This window comes from Myxine glutinosa, chromosome 5 (assembly GCF_964187855.1).
Source record: "Myxine glutinosa chromosome 5, kmMyxGlut1.1, whole genome shotgun sequence".
Taxonomy (NCBI): Eukaryota; Metazoa; Chordata; class Myxini; order Myxiniformes; family Myxinidae; genus Myxine; species Myxine glutinosa.
The window spans coordinates 493,829-520,746 of NC_136265.1; the positions used below are offsets into that span (position 1 = coordinate 493,829).

The 26,918-nt window shown below is 45.1% G+C and overlaps 1 protein-coding gene across 8 annotated transcripts in view; it reads right to left on the reverse strand.

The window, feature by feature from the left end:
* TRMT1 (tRNA methyltransferase 1) overlaps positions 1-26,918 on the reverse strand; it is a 193,448-nt gene that overhangs the window by 103,045 nt on the left and 63,485 nt on the right. For 5 of the 8 annotated variants that reach the window (XM_078777475.1, XM_068117983.2, XM_078777473.1 and 2 more), the window contains exons 7-9: positions 25,164-25,276; positions 2,898-3,046; positions 2,483-2,566 (exon numbers count right to left, since the gene is read on the reverse strand). In XM_078777475.1, coding sequence (XP_078633601.1) covers positions 2,483-2,566; positions 2,898-3,046; positions 25,164-25,276 — 346 coding nt within the window. Of the gene's footprint in view, positions 1-2,482; positions 2,567-2,897; positions 3,083-25,163; positions 25,277-26,918 lie in introns of all 8 variants that reach the window. The other 3 variants (XM_078777474.1, XM_078777472.1, XM_078777471.1) reach the window with 1 other exon arrangement.

The following is a 26,918-nucleotide window of genomic DNA, read 5'->3' on the forward strand; positions in this document are numbered from 1 at the left end:
CAATGGCTTGGTCTCTGATCATCAATTTGGTTTCAGACCAGGTCACTCTACTCTGGACATGCTGCTTCTGCTGTCTCAACAATGGATGGAGGTCCTCAATGCCGAACAGGAAATTAGAGCTGTCTCCCTCGACATATCACGTGCCTTCGATACGGTCTGGCACCCCGCTCTGCTCACCAAACTCTCCTCCTTTGGTATCCATGGAAATCTCCACGCATGGCTGGTGGACTTCCTCTCTAGTCATAGTCAACGTGTGGCCCTGAATGGGTTTCTCTCATCTCCTCTTCCTGTTCAGGCTGGAGTTCCCCAAGGCAGTGTTCTGGGCCCTGTGCTTTTTCTGGTCTTCATCAATGATCTCTCTGACTCTCTTGAAAATCCTCTCTATCTCTTTGCTGATGACTCCACTCTCTGCTGCTCCATTCCTCATCCCTCAGATCGGCAGTCTGCAGCCTCCTCACTCTCTGCAGACCTGGACAAAATCACAGACTGGGATAACAAGTTGAACATGTCTTTCAATCCTGACAAATCTCACACTCTTACGATGTCTCTCCGAAAAGACCGACTGGACAACCCTCCCATCTATTTTCTGAATAATCCTCTCCAAGAAGTTCTGTCACTCAAGCTTTCGGGTCTCACTATCTGCCATGATCTTTCCTGGGAAAACCACATTTCCAAGCTGGCCTCCAAAGCCAGTCACCGACTGGGAATCCTCAGTCGTGCGAAGTCCTTCCTTGGCAAACCTGAGCTCCTCACCACATACAAGGCTTTCATCCGCAGCTCAATGGAGTACTGCTCTCCCCTCTGGGCTGGTGCTCCTGCCTCACACCTAGCTCGTCTTCACGCTGTTGAAACCAAAGCGTTCAGAATCATTGGAATCTCCCGCGATGACGCTATCTCCGAGGGCCTTTCACTTACTCACCGGAGGCAGGTTGGTGGTCTTTCCGTCTTCTACCGACTCCTCTCTGGCCTTGCTCCCCCAGCTCTCTCTGGGCTCTGTCCCCCAAATATTCCTACAGGTCGCACAAGATCTGCCTGCAACCCTCTTATGGTTAAACTGCCAAAATCAAGACTCTCTGCTCACCTTCACTCCTTCATTCCTCTTTTCTCCCGCCTCTGGAACAAACTCCCTCACTCTCTTCAATCCCACTCCTCCCTCCAGGTCTTTAAAACGGCTGTTCACCACCATCTCTTATCTTCCCCAATCCAAGACCTTGATCTTTTCTACCCCCGCTAATTTCACCCCAAATCCACTTTTTTGAGGTGCCGACTTCTTTCCTGGAAGTCCTTGGTGTCCTTGCGTTTTATACCTATCCTGCCTCCCCCCAGGCCCTCTGCCTCCCTCACATCTCCCGATGTCCCTGCTCTCAAATGTTGTGTGCTTCCTCCCCTTCTCTCCCCATCTTGTCGACCGCTCCCCTTTTTATATACTTTGTTTGCTTGTTTGTTTGATTTGTTTGTTTGATAAATGTTAGCTCTTTCACGAGCCTCGACTCTGTATACAAATTTTTTTTTTTTTTTATCCTCCTCTCCTAAATAAAACTCATTTAATCCTCCGTTAGTGCGGCAGGGCGTTGGACATGGTTAGTTACATGCAAAAGGGATTTGATATACCCCTAAAAAGAGATTTGATTTGAAATAGAAAGAGATTTGATTTGACATACCGCTGCACTAACAGAGGGTTAAGGTTAAAAGCCCTTCCTCATCCCCATAGATAGATTCCCTCAGCTCTTGGTTATTCCCATAACTGTTCTGTGAAAATGTCAAAGCAAAATTACCATTTGATAAACCTGCCATCTCGCCTTCATCACTAACCAATCTCCCTGTGGCAAATATACCTGGCAAATCCTGGGATCCTAGCTCGTCAAGCTAATTCCTTCATTCCTCTTTTCTCCCGCCTCTGGAACAAACTCCCTCACTCTCTTCAATCCCACTCCACCCTCCAGGTCTTTAAAACAGCTGTTCACCACCATCTCTTATCTTCCCCCATCCAAAACCTTGATCTTTTCTACCCCCGCTAATTTCACCCCAATTCCACTTTTTTGAAATACCAACTTCTGTCCTGGAAGTCCTTGGTGTCCTTGTGTTTTATACTTCTCCCTCCCCCCCCCCCCCCCTTCCCACACCTCCTCCCCCCAAGCCCTCTCCCTTCCACACATCTCCCTGCTCTCAAATGTTGTGTTTGTGTGCTTCCCCTTCTCTCCCCATCTTGTCTTCCGCTCCCTCTTTTTATATATTTTGTTTGTCTGGTTGATTTGTTTGTGAAGTAAATGTTAGCTCTTTCACGAGCCTCGATTCAGTATACAAAAAAAAAAATAATAATAATAATAATAAATTAAACCCCCAAAATCAAGGATCATCCCTGAGAGAAGATTTTATAAAATGTGTCAAGTTTGGAAAACCGCTAATTTGTTTTTTCTCCTTCACTGAAGGTTTAAAACCAAGTATCATCTGGAAATGAAGGGAAGGTGAAAACCCCACTCACTTTGTTCCAATTTGCACTCTCTTCCCCATTTTCTGCAGGTGAAATGTACCACAGCCGACACATTGGTATACCAAGGCTCGTTTACTGTGAGAAAGGAGGAAGATGGGGGTGGGGGGGAAGGAGAGGGGGAGTTAATAAGCAAAACAAAAAGAACAAACAAATAAATACTTTGGAGCTTTCAACTTTTTACTGCTAAATCCAAAGCACGCGCACAGTTCTTCCATGCACGTGCAATGATTGTTAATTTATGTGAACACAGTATACACAGTATGTAGTAGCACGGTATTTTAGAAGTACCTGAATCGTTTTAACACAGCACTGATGTAACACTCAAGAGAGACGGTGACTATTAGCACATGATAGTGGGGGAAAGTTTCTCAAAATAAATTAGGGTTACGGTGACACATAACCATACCTTGCTGACATTTTCACTTTTGCTTGGCCGACATAAATCCGCACAAATACTCGTACATAAAAGTCAGCACTGACAGACAACAGTGGGACGATGTAGCGATGATAACGGTTTGCATGGAGATCGATACAGTGCAGAAGTATTCTTAGAGCCTGAAAAATAGAATGAAGGGGAAACCTCATGGAACTCTGTAATGAGACAGCAATGACAATGTCAAACTGTGAATCAAAGGAATAACAAACAACAACAACAACAACATGCATTTTAAGGCCATTTTCCCTGCGAGAGCATCACCTTGCGGTCCCCATGACAATCTTCCATTTTGCCCTATTTTCTGCATCTCTCCTTGTTAACCCCCTTGCCCGCATTTCTTCTTCCACCATCTTCAGCCAAGTCTTTCTCGGTCTTCCCGTCCTCTACTTCCTTCTCCATTCATTTCCATCACTCTTCTCAACCAGTCACTTTCATCCTTCCTCAACACATGACCAAACCATCTCAAACTGTTCCTCTTCACAGCATCAATCACAGGCTCTATTCCCATCATCTTTCGCAATTCATCATTTGTCTTCCTCTCTCTCAACGATACTCCGCACGTCCACCGAACCATTCGCATTTCCACCCTTTCCAGCCTTCGTTGCTGCTCTACGTTCATTACCCATGTCTCGCTCCCATAACTCATAACACTTCTCACACATGCAGCATACACCTTTCCCTTCAGCTTCAACGACACTCCCCTCCTCGTCAGCACGCCACTCAGTTCCCGAAACTTCTTCCATGCACATCTCACTCGAGCAACCGTTGCCGAGTCTGATCCACCTTCTCCATTCAGCATGTGTCCGAGGTAGCAAAATGTTTTCACACCTTCAAGCTTCACGCCGTCTCCAAGATCCAACTCAACATTTCCTCCATCTGCAGCTCCCTCTATGTACACCTTACATTTGAATGCAGCTGCCACACTGGTTAATGACCCTCTAAGACCACTACATTTTTGATGAACCCACTCAGCGCACATTGTACATTGAATGGAGTTCACTCCGACACCCTTCTTCCTGCACACAGCACATGGCCACTTCCCAGTTCTTTCCACCTCACCACATGCTTTACCACTTGCCATCACCTTCGTCTTTCCGATATTCACCTTCAGACCTTTGGTCTCCATACATTCCTTCCACTTGTTCATCTTTTCATTCAGTCCATCCATACTTTCCGCAATCAACACCAGATCATCTGCATACAACAACTAACACGGTAAACCTTCCTTTACGTTCTGAGCCAGCACCTCCATCAAAGCTCAAATAGTAGTGGACTTAGTACCGCCCCTGATGCAATCCCACCTTCACCTCAAACTCACCACTGTTCCCGTCCTTCGTCCTTACAGCTGTGCGCGCTCTTTTGTACATTGCCATCACTACTCTGATCAACCATTCCTCCACTCCTAACTTCCTCAATGCCCAGGTCAATACTTCGCGTGGAACCCGATCGAATGCTTTCTCCAAATCAACAAACCCAAGGAACAACTTCTTCCTCTTCTCCATGTTCTTCTCCTGCAATTGCCTCACAATAAAAAGCGCGTCTGTCATTCCTTTTCCTGGCATAAATCCAAACTGCATTTCGTCGATCTTCACTTTCTTCCTTATCCTCCTCTCCAACACCCTTTCCAATACCTTCATTCCATGCTCCAATAACTTTATCGCTCGGTACGAGCCACACTCCAGAGGGTCACCTTTCTCCTTGGAAAGAGGGACGAGGGTACTCAGTTCCCAATCCACTGGAATGCGGCCTTCTTTCACCACCAGATTACAGATCTCTGTCATTCTCTTCACACCCCAACTTCCTGCTGCCTTCAACATATCTCCCACAACTCCCGTCGGCGCTCCCGCTTTTCTACTCTTCATTGCTTTTATCACTTCCTCAACTTCCTTCTCAGTTATCTTCTCTGCCAGTCCTAAAACTGGGTTACTCTTTATTTTGCCATCCCATTCATTCTCTGCATTCAACAGCATTTCCATATATCTTTTCCATCTTCCTTTAATTCCATCTGGGTCCACAACGATTTGTCCCACTTCATCCTTCAAGCAACTCACCCCGATCACATCACACCTCTCTTTCGCTTTCTGCTTTGCAATCCTGAATACTGCTCTCTGACCCTCTTCCGAATCCAAGCTTTCTCCGAACATTTTCCTACATGCCTCTTGCGCCTTTGCTACCTCTTTCTTTGCAGCCTTCAAGGCTGCATTTTTTATTTTTTTTTTGTATACAAGATCGAAGCTCGTGAAAGAGCTAACATTAATCACACAAAAAGTCAAACCGACACACAAAACACAAAAAACAAGGGGAGTGGCAGACAAGATGGGGAGAGAGGGGGAGAGTCGGAGAGGAGAGGAGGAGAGGGAGAGAGGGGGAAGGACACATACACAACATTTGAGAGCAGGGACATCGGGAGAATTGTGGGAGGGGGAGGGCTTGGGGGAGGTGGGAGAGGTGGGAGAGGTATTAAACATATGAACACTGCAAGGACTCTGGGGTGAATTAGCAGGGGTAGAAAAGATCAAGGTTTTGGATGGGGGAAGATAAGAGATGGTGGTGAAAAGCTGTTTTAAAGACCTGGAGGGAGGAGTGGGATTGAAGGGAGTGGGGGAGTTTGTTCCAGAGGCGGGAGAAAAGGGGAATGAAAGAGTGAAGGTGAGCAGAGAGCCTAGATTTTGGCAGTTTAACAATAAGAGGGTTGCAGGCAGATCTTGTGCGACCTGAAGGAATATTGGGGGGGACAGAGCACAGAGAGAGCTGGGGGAGCAAGGCCGGAGAGGAGTCGGTAGAAGACAGAAAGACCACCAACCTGCCTGCGGTGAGTGAGTGAAAGGCCCTCGGAGTTAACTTCATCACAGGAGATTCCAATGATTCTGAAAGCTTTGGCCTCAACAGCGTGAAGCCGAGCTAGGTGTGAGGCAGGAGCCCCAGCCCAGAGGGGGAACAGTATTCCATTGAGCTGCGGATGAAAGCCTTGTATGTGGTGAGGAGCTCAGGTGTGCCAAGGAAGGACTTCGCACGACGGAGGATGCCCAGTCGGCGACTGGCTTTGGAGGCCAGCTTGGAAATGTGGTTTTCACAAGAAAGATCATGGCAGATTGTGAGACCCAAAAGCTTGAGCGACAGAACTTCTTGGAGAGGATTATTGAGAAAGTGGATGGGTGGGTTTTTCAGTCGGTCCTTTCGGAGAGACATTGCAACAGTGTGAGATTTGTCAGGATTGAAAGACATGTTCCACTTGTTTGACCAGTCTGTGATTTTGTCCAGGTCTGCAGAGCGTGAGGAGGTTGCAGACTGCCGATCTGAGGGATGAGGAATGGAGCGGCAGATAGTGGAGTCATCAGCAAAGAGACAGAGAGGATTTTCCAGAGAGTCGGAGAGATCATTGATGAAGACCAGAAATAGCACAGGGCCCAGAACACTACCTTGGGGAACTCCAGCCAGAACAGAAAGGGGGAGATGAGAGAAATCCATTCAGGGCCACACGTTGCCTACGACCAGAGAGGAAGTCCGCAAGCCATGAGTGGAGATTTCCATGGATACCATCGGAGGAGAATTTGGTGAGCAGAGCTGGGTGCCAGACCGTATCGAAGGCACGTGATATGTCAAGTGACACAGCTCTGATTTCCTGTTTGGCATTGAGGACCTCCATCCATTGTTGAGACACAAGAAGCAACATGTCCAGAGTAGAATGACCTGGTCTGAATCCAAATTGATGATCAGAGATCAAGCCATTGGAAAAGAGGAAGGATTTGATATCCGAAGCAATGATGGATTCCATGACTTTGCTGATAATTGGAAGCAGGCTGATTGGTCTGTAGTTGCAAGGATCTGTTTTTGCACCTTTTTTGTGCAAAGCGGTAATGTTTGCTGATTTCCAAGATGCTGGCAGGTGACCTTGAGCAAAAGAGAGGGTGAAAAGAACAGAGAGAGGGTGAGATAGAGCGGCAGAGAAGGATTTTAGGGCCCGTGGGCTGATGCCGTCTGGTCCAGTTGCAGAATCAGAGTCGAGGTTTGATAAAAAAAACTTCTCCACCTTGTCAGGAGAGAAGGACACAGAGTCCAGGAGCAGTTGGGTTCGACTGGGAAAGGTGGGAACAGAGAGAGATGGGTTTGGGACACAAGATTTTGAGGCAAACACAGAGTTCAGGCATTCGGCTTTGTCACGTGCAGTGTCAACTGTGTAGCCATTTGAGGTAAGGGAGGGGGTGGAGGGGGAACAAACACCAGAAACGGATTTGATCAGACGCCACCAGGATTTGGAGGAAGGAGACAGGTTTTTGAGTTCAATATTGAGTGTGAAGAGATAGTGCTTCCTGGCACTCCTGAGGGTAGACACACACTTGTTTCGAGCTTGGTGGAAGGAACTGAGATTGCCTTCAGTTGGATTTGCCTTCCAAGAGGCAAAGACAAGTTGTTTCAGGGCAACTGCCTCACCACAAGATTCAGTGTACCATGGACGGGAGGAAGGGTAAGACAACTGAAGACGAGATGGGATAAATCTGTGCATGAGAGAGAGCAGTTTGCTTTGGAAGAATTCCCAGGAAGAATTGATGTCAGAGGCAGCAGAGAAGGGAGACCAGTCCAGGTGATTGATGGCTGCTTGCAGCCCATATCAGTCGGCCTGAGTGAAATGCCAGACTCGTCGGCGCTGAGGAGGCTCTCTGAGAATGGCCAGAGAGATGTCCACTTTAACAAGCACATGATCAGAAGAACCGATTGGAGCAGAAGAGCAGCAGACATTTGCAGGGAAGTTAGTCATAACCAAGTCCAGAAGAGAAGATGCTCCGTTGACTGAGATCCGGGTTGGGAAATTGACAGATTGTGTCGGTCCCAGTCAGTCGCAGAAGTCCTTTGCTGAGGTGCCATGGCTGGTTAGAGATGAACCCACACCCAGCCAGCTAGCATGACAGTTGAAGTCACCACATATGAGGAAGAGAGAGTTTGGATGAGTTGATAGAAGTTGGTCCATGTTGTCCGACAGCGAAATGTAAATGGAGTCATCACTGTTTGGAGGACGGTACAGAACACATCTATCTATAATTCCAGTAATCTCTGTCTGTCTGTACGTTTGTTTGTCTGTGACCGCTGTTTCTCGACAACCACGGGTCCGATATACTTTTAACTTGCCAGGTATATTGCTGGGGACCCGAGGATGTGCCTTTTCAAGGTTTCATATTAATCGGACAATTACTTACCGAGCTATGTCCAAAAAACGATTCAACCAATCAGAGAGCAGCGAACGATCGCGTGTGCCGAACGTGGAGGACACACTCTGCCTCGGATGGCACATTTGAGAGCGTATTCATTTATTTCACGTTTGCAAACTATGTTGGCGTTAAACTACGTTTTAAAACTAATAAAAACGAATTTGCGATTCATTCGCTTTCCTGCGCGTTTGTGCACGCGATGGCGATTTCTTTACCAAACTCCGGAAGCCGTTCGCTTTGGACCAAACCATTGCATGTAAATAGAGGGGGGGGGGGTTCTGTGGTCGTTGCGAATGGACCAAACCATTCATGTAAATAGAGGGGGGGGATTGTCACTGTACTCGCAAGCCGTTCGCCGTTCGCTTTGGCGTTGCGAATGGACCAAACCATTTCATGTAAATAGAGGGGGGGGATATAATTTTAGATATAGATATAGTACGGGCAATGCCCTAGTATGAATAAAAGGTGGGAGCAGAGAGGAAGCCGTAGCCAGAGGTACTCCTCGGGGTGGGGTGGAGAGAGGGCAGTGCAGGGAGAGTGAGGAAGAGAGTTTTTGATAAAGATAGCCACCCCACCACCAGGACGAGGCTCAGGTCTATTGTTCCGGAGGAGGGAGTAACCAGGAAGAGATATTAAGGAATCAGAGACATCTTGAAGGAGGAAAGTTTCTGTTAAGCAGATCAAGTCTGGATTGCCAGAAGCAACCTAAATGGAGAGATCAATCAGGTTTGAGCGAAGGCCCCGGATGTTTGAGGTCCACACCTTTAATGAGAAGAGAGGGGGAGCATCGGGTGCAGGACAGGGGAGGGGAGGGGTAGGGTCAGATGAAGGGTGAGAGGGGGAGGTAGGAAGAGCAGTTGATAGTGTGTCAGAGATTACAGAAGAGTTACAAGAAAGGGAAGGATGAGGAGGACGAAAGGTTTGATGGTGATGGGATGAGGCACAGTGAGGGGTTCTTTGAGGGGGGGCAGAGGAAAGTCGAAGGTTGGGGGAGGTGGAGGTAGGATATAGAAGGGAGACGAAGTGGGGAGGAGGCAGCTTTGAGAAGGCGGTGGGAGGAGGGAGAATTTGGGAGGGATGGTTGGGGGGGAGATTTGAAGGGGAGGAGTTGGGGGGGGAGTTTTCAATGGGAGGGGCAAGGGGGGAGTTTAGGAGGGGAAGGGCAAGGGGGGAGTTTAGGAAGGGAGGGGCAAGGGGGGAGTTTAGGAAGGGAGGGGCAAAGGGGGAGATTTAGAGTGGAGGGGCAAGGGGGGAGATTTGGAGGGGAGGGGCAAGGGGGGAGTTTAGGAGGGGAGGGGCAAGGGGGGCGTTGTGTAGGGGAGGGGCAAGGGGGGAGTTTAGAAAGTGGATGATTAATGAAAGATGAACATTTATAACAAATTGGGTTTGTTGTGATTTTCAAGTTAGCGATCCGTTTAAGAACGATGGAGGAGGGGTGGAATGAATGAGAATTTAGAGCATGTAGTGAGAAAGAATGATAAGAGATTGAATATTTTTTTGAAATGGAATGAGTTGAAGAGGAAATTGAAAGGAGCCTTTTAAATAGGAAGAAAAACAGCGTATTGTAATATACGACTGAATAAAACATTCCAGGGGAAAGTTTCAACATATTTAAACAGAACCGTGAAGAACAATCTTATATTCACAAAAATACCAATGGGGAGAGGGAGCCTAGATGGACAACCACGAGTCACTTGAACAGGGCAAAAGGTGCAAGGCAAGGGGATAATGGGGTCGGGGCAAGACAGCGCACGTGGGCAGAGGCAAAAGCACACGATGGGACAAAAGCACACGAGGAGGAAAGGAAATAAAAGTTTTTTTGTTTGTTTTTTTTTTGGGGGGGGGGGGGGGTTACAACGTTAGACAAAGAGTAGATGCCCAGTGAAGTTTGGGGGAGAAGGGAAAATAAAAAAACCTAGCAAAACCAGCGAAGGAAGAAACAAACTTCGACGGGGAAAGCCTAAGGCTGCAAGGCCTCACACGTGCGGCAAACAGAAACGAATAATTTATACTTTCATGCATTATAAGCTTTGCATATAACTTTGCATTACATGCATTATAACTTTCATGCTCTGCTTTTTCTGCTCCCGTACCTTTCGCCTTCTACCACTCCTTGAACTTCTTCCTCTTCTCGTCAATCCTCTTTCCAACTTCATCATCCCACCACCATGTTTCCGAGTGCCTCGGTGGCCCTTTTGTCCATCCACATACCTCACCAACGGCTCCCAACAGACTAGCTTTTATTGACATCCAACCACTTTCAAGCTCAACCACATCATCCTCGACCCTACTCAGCCTCTCTTTTAATGCCTCCCTTACTGTCACCTCTTTCAACCTCCACACCTTCATTCTCGGTTGGTACTTCACCCGCCGAGCTCTCCTCGCACCTTTCACCCTTATGTCGCAGACAACCAAGTGGTGCTGTGAAACAGCCTCCTCCCCCGGGATCACCTTTGTGTCCCGGAGGTGCCCCCTATCTCGCCTGCGCACCATCAGGTTGTCAACGGTTGTCGTCGACCCACCTGACGTGTATGTGACAAGCTTATTATCCTCTTTCTGGAACTGAGTATTACAAATCAACAAATCAGCTCCATCAGCAAACTCCAAAATTCTTTCACCTTCTCCATTTCTCAAACCATATCCGTAACCCCCATGAACTCCCTCAAAACCGTCCATACTCCTTCCCACACGTCCATTTAGGTCTCTTCCTACCACAACAACTTCCTCATCTTTCACGTTTTCCATCAGCTTCTCTATCGCACACCAGAACTTGTCCTTCTCTTCATCGCTTGGACCAACCTGCGGAGCATATCCCGATATGACGTTCACCAAGAGCTTTCCAATCATCATTTTCACCATCATCAACCTATCACTCACTCTAGTCACACTCACCACACTGTCTACAAATTTTCAGAAAACAGGACACCAACACCATTCACGCCCTCCGGGCACCCTTGCCACACAAACTTGTATTTCTGGCCCTGCCTACCCTTCACCATTCTCACACCACTTCCCTTCCATCTCGTCTCCTGCACACAACATATGTCCACTCTTCTTCTGACCAATACTTCCACCACTTCTCCTGATCTCCCTGTCATTGTCCCTACACTCCATGTCCCAAACCTCAGAAACCGATCTCCACTTCGGGCTGTACCCTGCCCATATGTAGTTGTGATTGTCATGGTTCTCTTTTTTGAGGCAATGTTTTTATCGCCGGATGCCCTTCCTGACGCCAACCCTCTTAGTCGCCTCCTACGACATGCAGGGATACGGTGTACCTATTCTAAACCAGGGCAAACACCGGGAGGAATAGTTGAAGGGTAATTGAGTGTGGGAGTTGAGGGCAAAGTTTAGGACTGAAAAAAGCAGATTTTAAAAATTCCATTTAAAACTTGTCACCTTGATTAATTGATTAACTTCACAGTTCTCCAATTTCGGACTGGCAGGATGACCCAGACGTACGCACTCTCGCCTTGAAGCTGTCCAACCTGGGTTCAAATCCGACCAAGCTATAAACTGTCATCCTTGGGTTTCACAGGCAGGGTGATTTATCAATATGTGTGCCGCAGTCATCGCCCGGAATTAGTTGGTGGATGCGAAAGATCCCACCGTGTCCTCCATGAAGAGTAGCGAGCTATCAGGGTGACCATGGATTCGTTACATATTCCTACCCTAACGACTGTTGTGAAGGCAATTGTAAACCAACTAGGATAACCTTTGGGAAAATCTGCTTTGGCAGCACCAATGCTGAGGAACAGAGTATGGTACATCAGAATCATAATCTCCAATTTAATATTGTCACGTCCGCGGCTCACTAATGTGATATGCCACAGCATCGTGATTCTTTGTCCAAGCAAAGGGCAAATCGGTTTCCAATTACAACTGCATTCAATTATTACTCTTTACCATTCCCCAAAGTTGCCTAAATGAGCCAAAATTGATGTCACTGGCATGGGAAGCAGATGGCTCAAAAGCATCTTCTTGCCTTTTAAAGGGTTTATTTGTAATGAATATGGGGGAAAAGGTGGACAAGACGAGCAGTTCCAAATAGTTCCAGCAAATCAACAGTCACAAAAAGGGAGAAGGAAACGTGCAAACTTGTATAAAAGAATGAGAAATAAATGAATTCTCGCCCATAGTAGGCGCCGCGGATCACACTTACACAAACATTGAAATTGCAGGCGAGGACTTTCCTTTGGCACAATGTGCAGGTGGAAAGTGATGATGCAGCCTGTTATGGAAGCCGAAGATGAGACAAGCCAACCATGAGGAGCCAACCAGTGAGGATGAGCACCCAGTGACATGCACCCTGCACCAGCCCTCATGACCCTCTTGACTCTTCTTCTTGACACATCCTAAAGCATGCCGGGAACTCTCTGTTATATCGATTCTCTCCTCTCAAGGCCCTTCTTTCGAGTCTCAATCCTCCCTGCTTCATCTTCACACTTCAGTCCTTATCTTCACTACAGGAGCTCTCTGGTGTGTCTGTTCTCTCCTCCCCTCCTCGTCCTTCCCTGCCTCGTTCTTCTGCAAGGAGTCCTCTGGGACGACCACCCACGGGGTCAGACCCAATAAAAACTAGATGGTATTTATAGAATACTTACCCTGCACAGTCAACTTGGTGCGAGTCAACTCTTCTGTTTTTGAAGGGTTTATTTATTTGATCCAATATGGCTGCCAGATCACGTGAGCGATGACATCATAAATTTACATTCTCTAACATAATTGTTGTGTAGATCAAGCTCAATAAATTTCAAACTGATCAGACTGAGCGTTGTCCCTGTCTAATTATGATGTCATAATTAAGGCACCAATGATGTCATTGTTGACGACACTTATTCCCCATGCGGAGTTCTTTACAATGAATCACGTTTTAAAAATTTCCATGGAGCGGTTTTGGTGATATATAGGTGAAACGTTTTTCGATTTTTCCAAGATTGCGCCTGTACAACATGACCGATGACATATTTATCAGTAAAAATTCCACAGGAGGAGGCACTCCTCTGGTGAAAATTTTGCGCCAATCGGACCAACAATAGAAGAGAAAGAAAAATTCATATTGATCAGAACAAGCATTATACTTGTTGAATTATGACGTCATAACGTAGGTAGCGATGACCATCATTAACACATCTTATTTCCCACGGGGAGTACTTGACAAGGCACCATGTTTCAAATTTTTTCCATGTAGCGGTTTTGGAGATATAGAGGTGCACCGTTTTTCGATTTTTCCAATATGGCGCCTGTACCATGTGACCTATGACGTCATAATTATCATTTAAAAATTCTACAAGAAGAGGCTCCTATCCTCAAAATGTCGTGTCCATCAGACTGAGTTGCAGAGAAAAATTTTTCCCATACTGATCAGATCAAGCGTTGTACTTATCGCATTATGACATCATAATGAAGGCACCGATGACATCACCATCAACATATTTTATTCCCCATTGAGAGTACTCGAGAAGGAGCCTTGTTTCAATTTTTTCCGTTGAGCTGTTTCGGAGATTATAGAGATGTAACGTTTTTCCAAGATGGCGTCCGTACCATGTGACCGATGACGTCATGATGGTGAATATAAAATTCTGCAGACAGAGGCGCTCCTATGGTAAAGTTTTGTGTCAATCAGACCAACGGTTGCCGAGAAAATTAATTTTAAAAATGCAGACATACGCCACACCTACGTCCGCAACCGAATGCGTAACCCTGCTTTTCACTTCGCAAGCGCAGGGTAATAACTCTTTCCTTTCTTCCGGGCTCGACAGCGCATTATGCTACCATGGCTTGCACACACCGGCCAGACAGATTGTGAAGGCCTTTTTGCACGTGTGCATTTTTATGGTAAATCCTCACCTGGCTCTGCCCACAAACAACAAGTGTTTACGAGACCCTGATTATCCTGTCTATAAATTACATATGCTGCCTCATCGTAACTTGTCACAAAACGACTTACTCTGACAGGTCCCTGTTATATAGCATTCTAATCTACTTAAACACACTGACCATCCTACACTTAACTGTCTGGCTATGTATTCCCCTTCCACATAAAAACATTTTGAATGGAATAAAAAATAACAAACAATGTTTTGAAGCAATTAAAATGCACACCTGGCAGGTCCTAAAATCTCCTGCCGATTTGGGCAAGAACAAAACCACCCCTCCCCCCCCCCCCCCCCCCACCCAAACTATAAAGCATCTTAAAATGCAAAGCCCATCCACGTACACTCTGTATTCAGACTTCTTCATCTTCCGTATGATAAACAAGAAGAATCGACGATTGTAAGTGACCTTAACCTTTTGACCTAAAGAGCAATAGGCAAGTCTGTTCAGTGACCCAATAAGCAAACCCTGCTCAAATCTCAAGTCAATCGGATAAAAATTGATGATTTTATAAAACCTTGACCTTTTGATCGAAAAATGAAACTTGGCTTCTAACTTTTGACTGGTGAACCAGAAATATGCAAATTCTTAAAGTTTCAGATCAATTGGATGGAAATTTACAAGTTTATGTGATGCTGACCTTTGACCTTTTAACCCAATTATGAATTTGTCTTCTCCATATTCTCATAACAAAGCTTTGTTGAAAATTTAGTGACAAAACTCAAATGGTAAATTAAAACTTCAGGTCAATTGGATGGAAATTAACGATTTTATGTGACACTCACCTTTTGACCAAATTATTAATGTCTTTTTCACATATTGTTATAATGGGGCAAAAAAGAAAATTTCTTAAAGTTGGAGGCTCCAGGCACGGACTATATAGCCCTCAGAGGCCAAGCCTTAAATAAAAGAGAAGAAAAGTGCATGACGAAAAGTGTCTGATGTTTGTTTGTGAGAAAGAAGTTGAAGATAGCCCAGTAAATATCGTTTGAGCGAGACAGAAAGTAAGACCAGCAATCCTGACATTGACGGAGAGTGCAAGATGGTTCCAGGCACCACTTTGGACGCTCCGAAGTCAGGACGGTAGTACGACCCTGGGTGGTTGCTGTTTACAACCTACTGGTTGCTGTCCACCAGTACCGAAAAAAAATTAATGTGCATGGTTATGCATGTATGTATGTATATTTGTGACCAAAACATCTTCAAAAATATATAAAACCGAAAAAACGGTCTGTGAAGCCTTTGAGGCGGTGAAACAGTGTGACTATATACCAATTAATTATGTACTGGTTCAATGTCGGTTGCATCCTGTGTCTTAATTACGTAGTCTATGAATTACGAGCTGTTGGAATATAGCTTTTGACCCTTTGAAGTGCTGAGACCCATTAGTCCTCTAAAGACCCTTTAAAATCCCCAAGACCGCTCATGACCCAAAAGACAACAAAGACCCTGAAAGATCCGAAAGACCCAAAAGACCCCAAAAACCCAGAAGGCCAAAAATATCCTAAGGACCCTAAAGACCAGGAGGACTCAAAAGACGGAAAAGCCCCAAAACACGCAAAGACCCTGAAGACCATTAAAGGCACGAAGACCCAAAAGACACTTTAGACCCATTAGACCAGCTTGGACCCTTGACCATTTAGAGCTTTTTTGATTGCAAGTAAATTACAAATAAATAATATCACCGATATTACAAATAAGTTTGCACAAAATAAATGTTTGTACTATGATTGGTGTAAATCATGACAACACAAAAAACTCAGGCTCAGTCAGGTCATTATCCTCAGTTAAAACGAGCATTTATATATATAAAGCAAACCTACGAAACGCATTCGTGACTTACCTGTATTCATCAGCACTAGTTTTTTGTTACTTTGACTTGATTAATCAACATCAAGATCGACATCGAGATATGGGCAAAAGAAAATATACGACATAAAAACCCGTCCATAAATCAAAGGATAGAGGTGTATTGGGGGCACGTCTGCTCTAAGGCTGGCAGTTCGAATTTCCATTCCAGTTTTTCAGAAATTTGTGTTGACCTTCCCTTCCAGCTACAACTGATCATTTAAAATCAAATAATTTGTGTCGAGTTCCTTTTTATTCAGATTTAAAATAACCCCCACCCCCAACTCCCACAGAAACCTTCCCGTCTTCATCAATACAACAACAACAACAACAACAACAACAACAACAACAACAGGCATTTTAAGGTAATTGTCCCTGCTGGAGCGGGGGTTAGCCTTGCGGTCCCCATGACAATCTTCTCCATTTTGCCCTATTTTCTGCATCTCTCCTTGTTAACCCCCTTGCCCGCATTTCTTCTTCCACCATCTTTAGCCAAGTCTTTCTCGGTCTTCCCCGTCCTCTACTTCCTTCTACATTCATTTCCATCACTCTTCTCAACCAGTCACTTTCATCCTTCCTCAAAACGTGACCAAACCATCTCAAACTGTTCCTCTTCACAGCATCAATCACAGGCTCTATTCCCATCATTTTTGGCAATTCATCATTTATCTTCCTCTCTCTCTCAACAATACTCTGCACATCCACCGAAACATTCGCATTTCCACCCTTTCCAGCCTTCGTTGCCGCTCTACGTTCATTACCCATGTCTCACTCCCATAAATCATAACACTTCTCACACATGCAGCATACACCTTTCCCTTCAGCTTCAACGACACTCCCCTCCTCGTTCGCACGCCACTCAGTTCCCGAAACTTCTTCCATGCACATCTCACTCTAGCAACCGTTGCCGAGTCTGATCCACCTTCTCCATTCAGCATGTCTCCTATGTAACAAAATGTTTTCACACCTTCCAGCTTCACGCCGTCTCCAAGATCCAACTCAACATTTCCTCCATCTGCAGCTCCCTCTGTGCACACCTTACATTTGAATATAGCTGCCACACTGGTTAATGACCCTCTCAAACCACTCCATTTTTGATGAACCCACTCAGCGCACATTGTACATTGAATGGAGTTCACTCCGACACCCTTCCTGCACACAGCACATGGCCACTTCCCAGTTCTTTCCACCTCACCACATGCTTTACCACTTATCTTTCCATCCGTCTTCATCAATGGGAATACCAAAAGGTTTCAAAATATTTATCTCTTACACGAGCCTCGATCTTGTATACTGTACAAACAAATTTTAAAAAAAAGGGGAAGAAAGAATGGCTGAGAAGGGTAAAAAAAACAAAAAAAACAAAGAAAAGCACACAAAGCTAGAACGCCACTCAGTAGAGCGCTTACTCCCGCAGTGGGTGGTGGCTGCTGAGCCCCATCTTCGAATGGTAAAAAAAATCCTTCAAAAAATTCCTGGATCGGGAATAATATCCTGAGCTTCACCAAAAACTAATCAATTCTTATTTATCCCAAGGGCAATCATCCCACCAACGTTCATCCAAATCCATTCAGAACTTTTCCAGATATCTTGTTCACAAACACACGAACACACACACGGACGGACACGATTGAATGCATTACTCCCTGGCGGGAGTAATAATCCATTGAACGAAGAGCAAGGAAATTTCAACAATAAAAATAAAACTAACGACACTTGACAGCAGAATAAAGTGACTTGGAGAGAACGCCTTGAGGTAATGTCACAAGAAGTACGCAAGCCGTATCACAAGAACCTCTGGCTACGGCTTCCTCTCCACTCCCACCTTTTGTTCATATGTGTTCTGTGCCGTCCTCCAAACAGTGATGACTCCATTTACATCTCGTTGTCTGACAACATGGACCAACTTCTATCCACTCATCCCAACTCTCTCTTCCTCATATGTGGCGTCTTCAACTATCATCATGCCAGCTGGCTGGGTGTGGTGTGGGAGGAATTATTAGCAGAATAATTATACTACAATGTTTTCTTTCTGATTGGAAAAGCAAAGATGGTGTTTTTCGTGAAGAGTAGGTGAATTATCGCCAACACCCTGACTGGATTTCTCACCTAATTATTTCTCAGGGTCAGGGAAAGTGTAACTCCGACAAACGCAATGTTAGACAACCTCTTGTTCCTTACGAATCAAAGCAATGATAAACCATTTGGTGTAATCTTTTGCTTTGTAATTATGTAATATGAATGAAAGGATCTGATTGGGTCTGTATGTTGTTGTGCCTTGACATTTTGTATGTTGTTGTATGTTGTTGTGCATTGACATTTTGTATGTTGTATGTTGTTGTGCATTGACATTTTGTATGTTGTTGTTGTATGGTGTTGTATGTTGTTGTTGTATGTTGTTGTATGCTGTTCTTGTTGTATGTTGTTGTTGTTGTTGTAGGTTGTTGTTGTTGTATGTTGTTGTTGTATGTTGTTGTTGTATGTTGTTGTCATATGTTGTTGTCGTATGTTGTTGTCGTATGTTGTTGTCGTATGTTGTTGTTGTTGTATGTTGTTGTTGTATGTTGTATGTTGTTGTTGTATGTTGTATGTTGTTGTTGTATGTTGCTGTTGTATGTTGTTGTTGTAGTATGTTGTTGTAGTATGTTGTTGTAGTATGTTGTTGTTGTTGCATGTTGTTGTTGTTGTATGTTGTTGTTGGTGTATGTTGTTGTTGTATGTTGGTGTTGTTGTATGTTGTTGTTGTTGTATGTTGTTGTATGTTGTTGCTGTATGTTGTTGTTGTATGTTGTTGTTGTATGTTGTTGTTGTATGTTGTTGTGCATTGACATTTTGTATGTTGTTGTGCTTTGACATTTTGTATGTTGTTGTATGTTGTTGTGCTTTGACATTTCAGCATGATGTTTGGGCAAAGTCTTCTCGGTGGTGGATTTATTGGGGTCCTGTTGCATACATGACGAATTGAATCTTGTGACATGTTAAACATGTGTATGTATATATGAAATGTTTCACTTGAGATGAAACGAGTAAAATAAACTGGCGTCAGGGTGTCTGACATTACCAATGGTATGGAAAACAGATTGAGGCCTGATCTGCAAGTCTTGTTGATCTAATCTGCATGAACAATACTTTGCATTTTGGAACTACTTACAATGTTTGTAAATCCTCCGAGGGTCAAACACACCAACAACAACAACAACATGCATTTTAAAGGCCATTTTCCCTCCTAGAGCGGGGGTTAGCCTTGCGGTCCCCATGACAATCTTCTCCATTTTGCCCTATTTTCTGCATCTCTCCTTGTTAACCCCCTTGCCCGCATTTCTTCTTCCACCATCTTTAGCCAAGTCTTTCTCGGTCTTCCCCGTCCTCTACTTCCTTCTACATTCATTTCCATCACTCTTCTCAACCAGTCACTTTCATCCTTCCTCAACACATGACCAAACCATCTGAAACTGTTCCTCTTCACAGCATCAATCACAGGCTCTATTCCCATCATCTTTCGCAATTCATCATTTGTCTTCCTCTCTCTCAACGATACTCCGCACATCCGTCGAACCATTCGCATTTCCACCCTTTCCAACCTTCGTTGCTGCTCTACGTTCACTACCCATGTATCGCTCCCATAAATCATAACACTTCTCACACATGCAGCATACACCTTTCCCTTCAGCTTCAACGACACTCCCCTCCTCGTCAGCACGCCACTCAGTTCCCGAAACTTCTTCCATGCACATCTCACTCGAGCAACCGTTGCCGAGTCTGATCCACCTTCTCCATTCAGCATGTCTCCGAGGTAGCAAAATGTTTTCACACCTTCCAGCTTCACGCCGTCTCCAAGATCCAACTCAACATTTCCTCCATCTGCAGCTCCCTCTGAGCACACCTTACATTTGAATGTAGCTGCCACACTGGTTAATGACCCTCTCAGACCACTACATTTTTGATGAACCCACTCAGCACACATTGTACGTTGAATGGAGTTCACTCCAACACCCTTCCTACACACAGCACAGGGCCACTTCCCAGTTCTTTCCACCTCACCACATGCTTTACCACTTGCCATCACCTTCGTCTTTCCGATATTCACCTTCAGACCTTTTGTCTCCATACATTCCTTCCACTTGTTCATCTTTTCCTTCAGTCCATCCATACTTTCCGCAATCAACACCAGATCATCTGCATACAACAACTCCCACGGTAAACCCTCCTTTACGTTCTGAGCCAGCACCTCCATCACAGCTACAAATAGTAGTGGACTTAGTACCGACCCCTGATGCACTCCCACCTTCACCTCAACCTCACCACTGTTCCCGTCCTTCATCCTTACAGCTGTGCGCGCTCTTTTGTACATTGACATCACTACTCTGATCAACCATTCCTCCACTCCTAACCTCCTCAATGCCCATGTCAATACTTTGTGTGGAACCCTATCGAATGCTTTCTCCAGATCAACAAACCCAAGAAACAACTTCTTCCTCTTCTCCATGTACTTCTCCTGCAACTGCCTCACAATGAAAAGCGCGTCTGTCGTTCCTCTTCGTAGCATAAATCCAAACTGCATTTCGTCAATCTTCACTTTCTTCCTTGTCCTCCTCTCCAACACCCTTTCCAATACCTTCATTCCATGCTCCAATAACTTTATCGCTCGGTACGAGCCACACTCCAGAGGGCAACCTTTCCCCTAGTAGAGAGGGACGAGGGTACTCAGTTCCCAATCCACTGGAATGCGGCCTTCTTTCACCGCCAGATTACAGATCTCTGTCATTCTCTTCACACCCCAACTTCCTGCTGCCTTCAACATATCTCCCACAACTCCCGTCGGCCCTCCCATTTTTCTACCCTTCATTGCTTTTATCGCTTCCTCAACTTCCTTCTCAGTTATCTTCTCTGCCGGTCCTAAAACTGGGTTACTCTCTATGTTGCCATCCCATTCATTCTGTGTATTCAACAGCATTTCCATATATCTTTTCCATCTTCCTTTAATTCCATCTGGGTCGACAACGATTTGTCCCACTTCATCCTTCAAGCAACTCACCCTCATCACATCACACCTCTCTTTCGCTATCTGCTTTGCAATCCTGAATACTGCTTTCTGACCCTCTTCCGAATCCAAGCGTTCTCCGAACATTTTCCTACATGCCTCCTGCGCCTTTGCTACCTCTTTCTTTGCAGCCTTCCTGGCTGCCTTATAACTTTTATGCTCTGCTGTTTCTGCCCCCATACCTTTCGCCTTCTGCCATTCCTTGAACTTCTTCCTCTTCTCGTCAATCCTCTTTCCAACTTCATCATCCCACCACCATGTTTCCGAGTGCCTCCGTGGTCCTTTTGTCCATCCACATACCTCACCAACGGCTCCCAACAGACTAGCTTTCATTGACATCCAACCACTTTCAAGCTCAACCACATCATCCTCGACCCTACTCAGCCTCTCTTTTAATGCCTCCCTTACTGTCACCTCTTTCAACCTCCACACCTTCATTCTGGGTTGGTACTTCACCCGCCGGGCTCTCCTCGCACCTTTCACCCTTATGTCGCAGACAACCAAGTGGTGCTGTGAAACAGCCTCCTCCCCCAGGATCACCTTTGTGTCCCGGAGGTGCCCCCTATCTCGCCTACGCACCATCAGGTAGTCAACGGTTGTAGTCGACCCACCTGACGTGTATGTAACAAGCTTATTATCCTCTTTCTGGAACTGAGTATTACAAATCAACAAATCAGGTCCATCAGCAAACTCCAAAATCCTTTCACCTTCTCCATTTCTCACACCATATCCGTAACCCCCATGAACTCCGTCAAAACCATCCATACTCCTTCCCACATGTCCATTTATGTCTCATCCTACCACAACAACTTCCTCATCTTTCACGTTTTCCATCAGCTTCTCTATCGCACACCAGAACTTGTCTTTCTCTTCATCGCTTCGACCAACCTGCGGAGCATATCCCGAGATGACGTTCACCAAGAGCTTTCCAATCATCATTTTCACCATCATCAACCTATAACTCACTCTAGTCACGGGGAGGGCGGCGTCAGCATCACGGCTGCGGTTTAAACATATTTAAATAATATTTAAACAAAACCATGAAAAACAATCTGGGAAAAGTCTCTAAGTGAGACCGTCGATTTGAGAAAGCAGGAGTAGAGGTGGAAGAAAAACGAGATATAGGGGACGGAGCACAAGTCGAGACGAGGAGGAGAGCGAACAAGCACGTGTCCGGGAGGAGAGAAAGAATTAATATAGAATTTTTTTGTTTGTTTGTTTATTTGTTTGTTCTGTTTTCAAAACGCTGGACAAAGGGTAAGATGTTCGTGAGAGGTAGGGGGAAGAAAAGAAAATCAAAGAAACAAGCAAATATTATGAAGGAAAGAACCCATATTCACAAAACACTGACGGGGGGGAGGGAGCCCGGAGAGACCAGGCCGCGCACAACAACAACAACAACAACAACAACATGCATTTTAAAGGCCATTTTCCCTGCAAGAGCGGGGGTGAGCCTTGCGGTCCCCATGACAATCTTCTCCATTTTGCCCTATTTTCTGCATCTCTCCTTGTTAACCCCCTTGCCCGCATTTCTTCTTCCACCATCTTTAGCCAAGTCTTTCTCGGTCTTCCCCGTCTTCTACTTCCTTCTACATTCATTTCCATCACTCTTCTCAACCAGTCACTTTCACCCTTCCTCAACACATGACCAAACCATCTCAACCAGGCCGTGCACGACGCGCGAAAAAAAAAAAACGACTAATTGCACACAAATTTGCAACAACTACAAAACCAAAACCAAATAGAAACACACAATAACACATACACAACAAAATACCCAACGAAAATTTGACAAAGACACGAACGGGAAAACACTCAAACTTTGATGCCGTGGAGAGATCGAAGCAAGCCTCGTCGCTCAAGGGACTGGAAGTCAAACAGACCATTGCTGGGTAATTGACTCAGTCATCTACATATCTCTGCCCGCAGCATTTGCTATGCTGCTCTATCTCACCCTCTCTGTTCTCTTCACCCTCTCTTTTGCTCAAGGTCATCTGCCAGCATCTTGGAAATCAGCAAACATTACCACTTTACACAAAAAAGATGCAAAAACAAATCCTTGCAACTACAGACCAATCAGCCTGCTCACAATTATCAGCAAGGTCATGGAATCCATCATCGCTACTGATATTAAATCCTTCCTCTTCTCCAATGGCTTGATCTCAGATCATCAATATGGATTCAGACCAGGTCATTCTACTCTGGACATGCTGCTTCTGCTGTCTCAACAATGGATGGAGGTCCTTAATGCCAAAAAGGAAATTATAGCTGTCTCCCTTGACATATCTCGTGCCTTCGATACGGTCTGGCACCCTGCTCTGCTCACCAAACTCTCCTCCTATGGTATCCATGGAAACCTCCACGCTGGGCTTGTGGACTTCCTCTCCAGTCGCAATCAACATGTGGCCCTGAATGGAATTCTCTCATCTCCCATTCCTGTCCAGGCTGGAGTTCCCCAAAGCAGTGTTCTGGGCCTTGTGCTTTTTTGGGTCTTCATCAATGATCTCTCTTACGCTCTGGAAAATCCTCTCTATCTCTTTGCTGATGACTCCACTCTCTGTCGATCCATATCTCAACCCTCAGATCGGCAATCTGCAGCCTCTTCACTCTCTGCAGACCTGGATAAAACCACAAAATGGTCAAACAAGTGGCACATGTCTTTCAATCCTGACAAATCTCACATACTAACTTTGTCTCTCCAAAAAGACTGCCTGGAAAACCCTCCCATCCACTTTCTCAACAATCCTCTCCCAGTAGTTCTGTCACTCAAGCTTTTGGGTCTCACTATCTGCCATGATCTTTCCTGAGAAAACCACATTTCCAAGCTGGCCTCCAAAGCCAGTCACCGACTGGGCATCCTCCATCGTGTGAAGTCCTTTCTTGGCACACCTGAGCTCCTCACCACATACAAAGCTTTCATTGCAGCTTGATGGAATGCTGCTCTCCCCTCTTGGCTGGTGCTCCTGCCTCACACCTAGCTCGGCTTCACGCCGTAGAAACCAAAGCATTCAGAATCATTGGTATCTCCCACGATGAAGCTGATTCTGAGGGCCTATCACTCGCTCACCGCAGGCAAGTTGGTGGTCTTTCTGTCTTCTACCGACTCCTCTTCGGCCTTTCTCCCCCTGCTCTGTCTGTGCTCTGTACTCCAAATATCCCTGCAGGATGCACAAGATCTGCCAGCAACCCTCTTCTGGTGAAACTGCCAAAATCAAGACTCTTTGCTCACCTTCACTCTTTCATTGCTCTTTTCTCCTGCCTCTGTAACAAACTCCCCCACTCCCTTCAATCCCACTCCTCCCTCCAGGTCTTTAAAACAGCTGTTCACCACCATCTCTTATCTTACGCCATCCAAAACCTTTACCTTTTCTACCCCCGTTAAAACACCCCAAATACGCCTCTTTCAATCTCCAACTTCTTTCCTGAAATTCCGAGAAGTGGAAATGTGCTTGTGTGCTTCCCTCTCTCTCCCCTGTCTCCCGCTCCCTTAATTGTATGCTTTATGTGTCTGTGCAAGTTTTCATGTTCAATGTGTTAGCTCTTACACGAGCCCCGATTATGTATACAAAAAAAGAAAAAATAAATAAACCACGAGCAGCAGAATCAAGTGACGAGGACAGAACGTCTTGAGGTCGTGTCACAAGTACGCAAGCGACGAGCAGCAAAATCAAGTGATCAGACAAGCGACGAGCAGCAGAATCAAGTGACCAGACAAGCGACGAGCAGCAGAATCAAGTGACCAGACAAACGACGAGCAGCAGAATGAAGTGACCAGAGAAGCGATGAGCAGCAGAATCAAGTGACCAGACAAGCGATGAGCAGCAGAATTAATTGACAAGACAAACAACAAGCAGCAGAATCAAGTGACCAGAGAAGTGACGAGCAGCAGAATAAAGTGACGAGGAGAGAGCTTGAGGTAGGTGTCACAAGACATACACAAACGACGAGTTGTTAAATCAAGTGACCAGACAAGAAGCAGGCTTCCACGCAAAGCACAGGGTGAACGAGATTGACTGGCCTCTGACCAGCCCTCAAGAAAAACCTCACGTTTGGCTCGGACGGCACAGCAGCACAGACAAAAGTGAGCCAAGGTTGATCTCCAAAGGAAAAAAAAAACATTGATCCAAATTTAGAGGAAAATAACAAAAAGCAATGCCATGTTTCATGTGATGTCTTTGCCTTGGAAGTTAAAATTAAGGGAAAAAAATGAGGAAGAAAACGTAAAAATAAATCAAGCAAGTTGTGTGGTGAAAGAAAATGATTTACCATTTCGTGGCAAAACTTGGCTTTCAGTGACATTGCACCATACTTGGAATAGCAGGTTTCTGAAGCATTTCCAGCCAAAACTGCCATGTCAGTGCAAGTCACACACAACAATCCTACAAAGCACCAGCAAAACAAACAAGTTATTTCTGACCAATGATTCAGTTTCAGACGACATACATTTTATCAGTGAACTTCATGCTGGAGCAGCACCTTTCAGGTTTGTGCAATTGTTAGTTTTGTGACGGATGTCATGATCCAAATGAGATTGACTTGTGACGGCTTTGTGTGATGAAGCTTTCCTCACAATGACACAAGTTTCGTTGTTACATTATATGCAGAACATAGAGTTTAGTGTTAACAACAATGAGAAATACACACATTTTTACATGGTTGTTTTAATAATGGTGAGGAAATGACATTTTTATTCTCACAAAACATTTTCTTGTTACTACGGAATCATCTCAAAAGTTGTCGCACCCCAATTGTGGATTAGTAAAATGTCGCCATTATCGCAAGTATAGCTGTCATTAGTTATCAACGTGTAACAAATATCACGTTTGTTATACTCTTGTTTTTGTTTCAGGAATTCCAAGTAAAGGCATCGAGTGAACAAGGATGTCGCTGTGGCAGAGTGTTTCATAAAATAAGACGTCCAAACTCTTGTCGAAGTCGAATGCTTCCCGGCATAGCCGACTCGTAATACTAGCCAAGTGGAGGCATTTGCAATTCTGTCTCACAATGAAAACAAACATTATATTTTACAATGAAACAATATCCATAAATGAGGGATGAACTTTTTTCTTTCTTTGCTAGAGGTTATAATCGAATACGAAAGGTCATTGTAACAGCTCTGCCACCGATTACAAACGTGGTGATGAAAAAGTGAACATTTATGTTCAAACAAAAATGTACAAATATGGCTTGGTGGCCAAGCCCATGAAATAAAACACTGAAGACCATTTGCAATTATTGCAGATTGCCATTGCGCAAACTAATTGTGAAATTAAAATACAAATATTGAACAACAACTGGTAGGACAAGTCATGGTAAGACCTAATACCAAATTGCACGCATAATACTGAAAACCTTCACAATACTGAGAGCTTTCAGAATACAACAGAGTCTGTGGAGAACTTGACAGTGAACATGTACATGTTATATTATGCAAGAGAAGCATAGATCTGCATAGAAGATGAGCAGCTGCCATATCACCAGCAACTCCCTACCATGGGTAACCTGTGTCAATGTACAAGATCCATTCAGAAGCCAACAATGTCATCATCTGCATCTTCACCAAATGCCGGCTGTGTTGTGTTTGTGCAACCAGATCCTCTGCAGTTTCCATAAGCAGAAGTACACTCTATGTCATGCTTCTTGCCTGTGCACCTCAAGCTGCTGCAGTCGGTCTGGCATTTGCACCCGATGGACTGCAACAGCTCCTTCGGAGCAGGAGGTAGGTCTGCCTGGGGAGGGACAAGCCCATCTTCACTCTCCCGCCTTCCCCACTCTTTTGGAAGGAGTCCATCCCCAGATCCCTTCCACTCTTGAACCTGAAAGTACACGCGGAGGCTGTGGTACTTTGCTGCTGCTGATGGACGTGGTAATCTCTGTGGTTGAATGTGAGAAGTGCAGGAACCTGCTCACAAAACGGCTTGTGCTGGAGAGAGTCTAGCTTTTCACTGGGTTTCCCATTGTAGAGGATCACCAAGGCTTTCTCTCCTGCAGCTACAACATAATCGGGTAGAAGCTGACTTT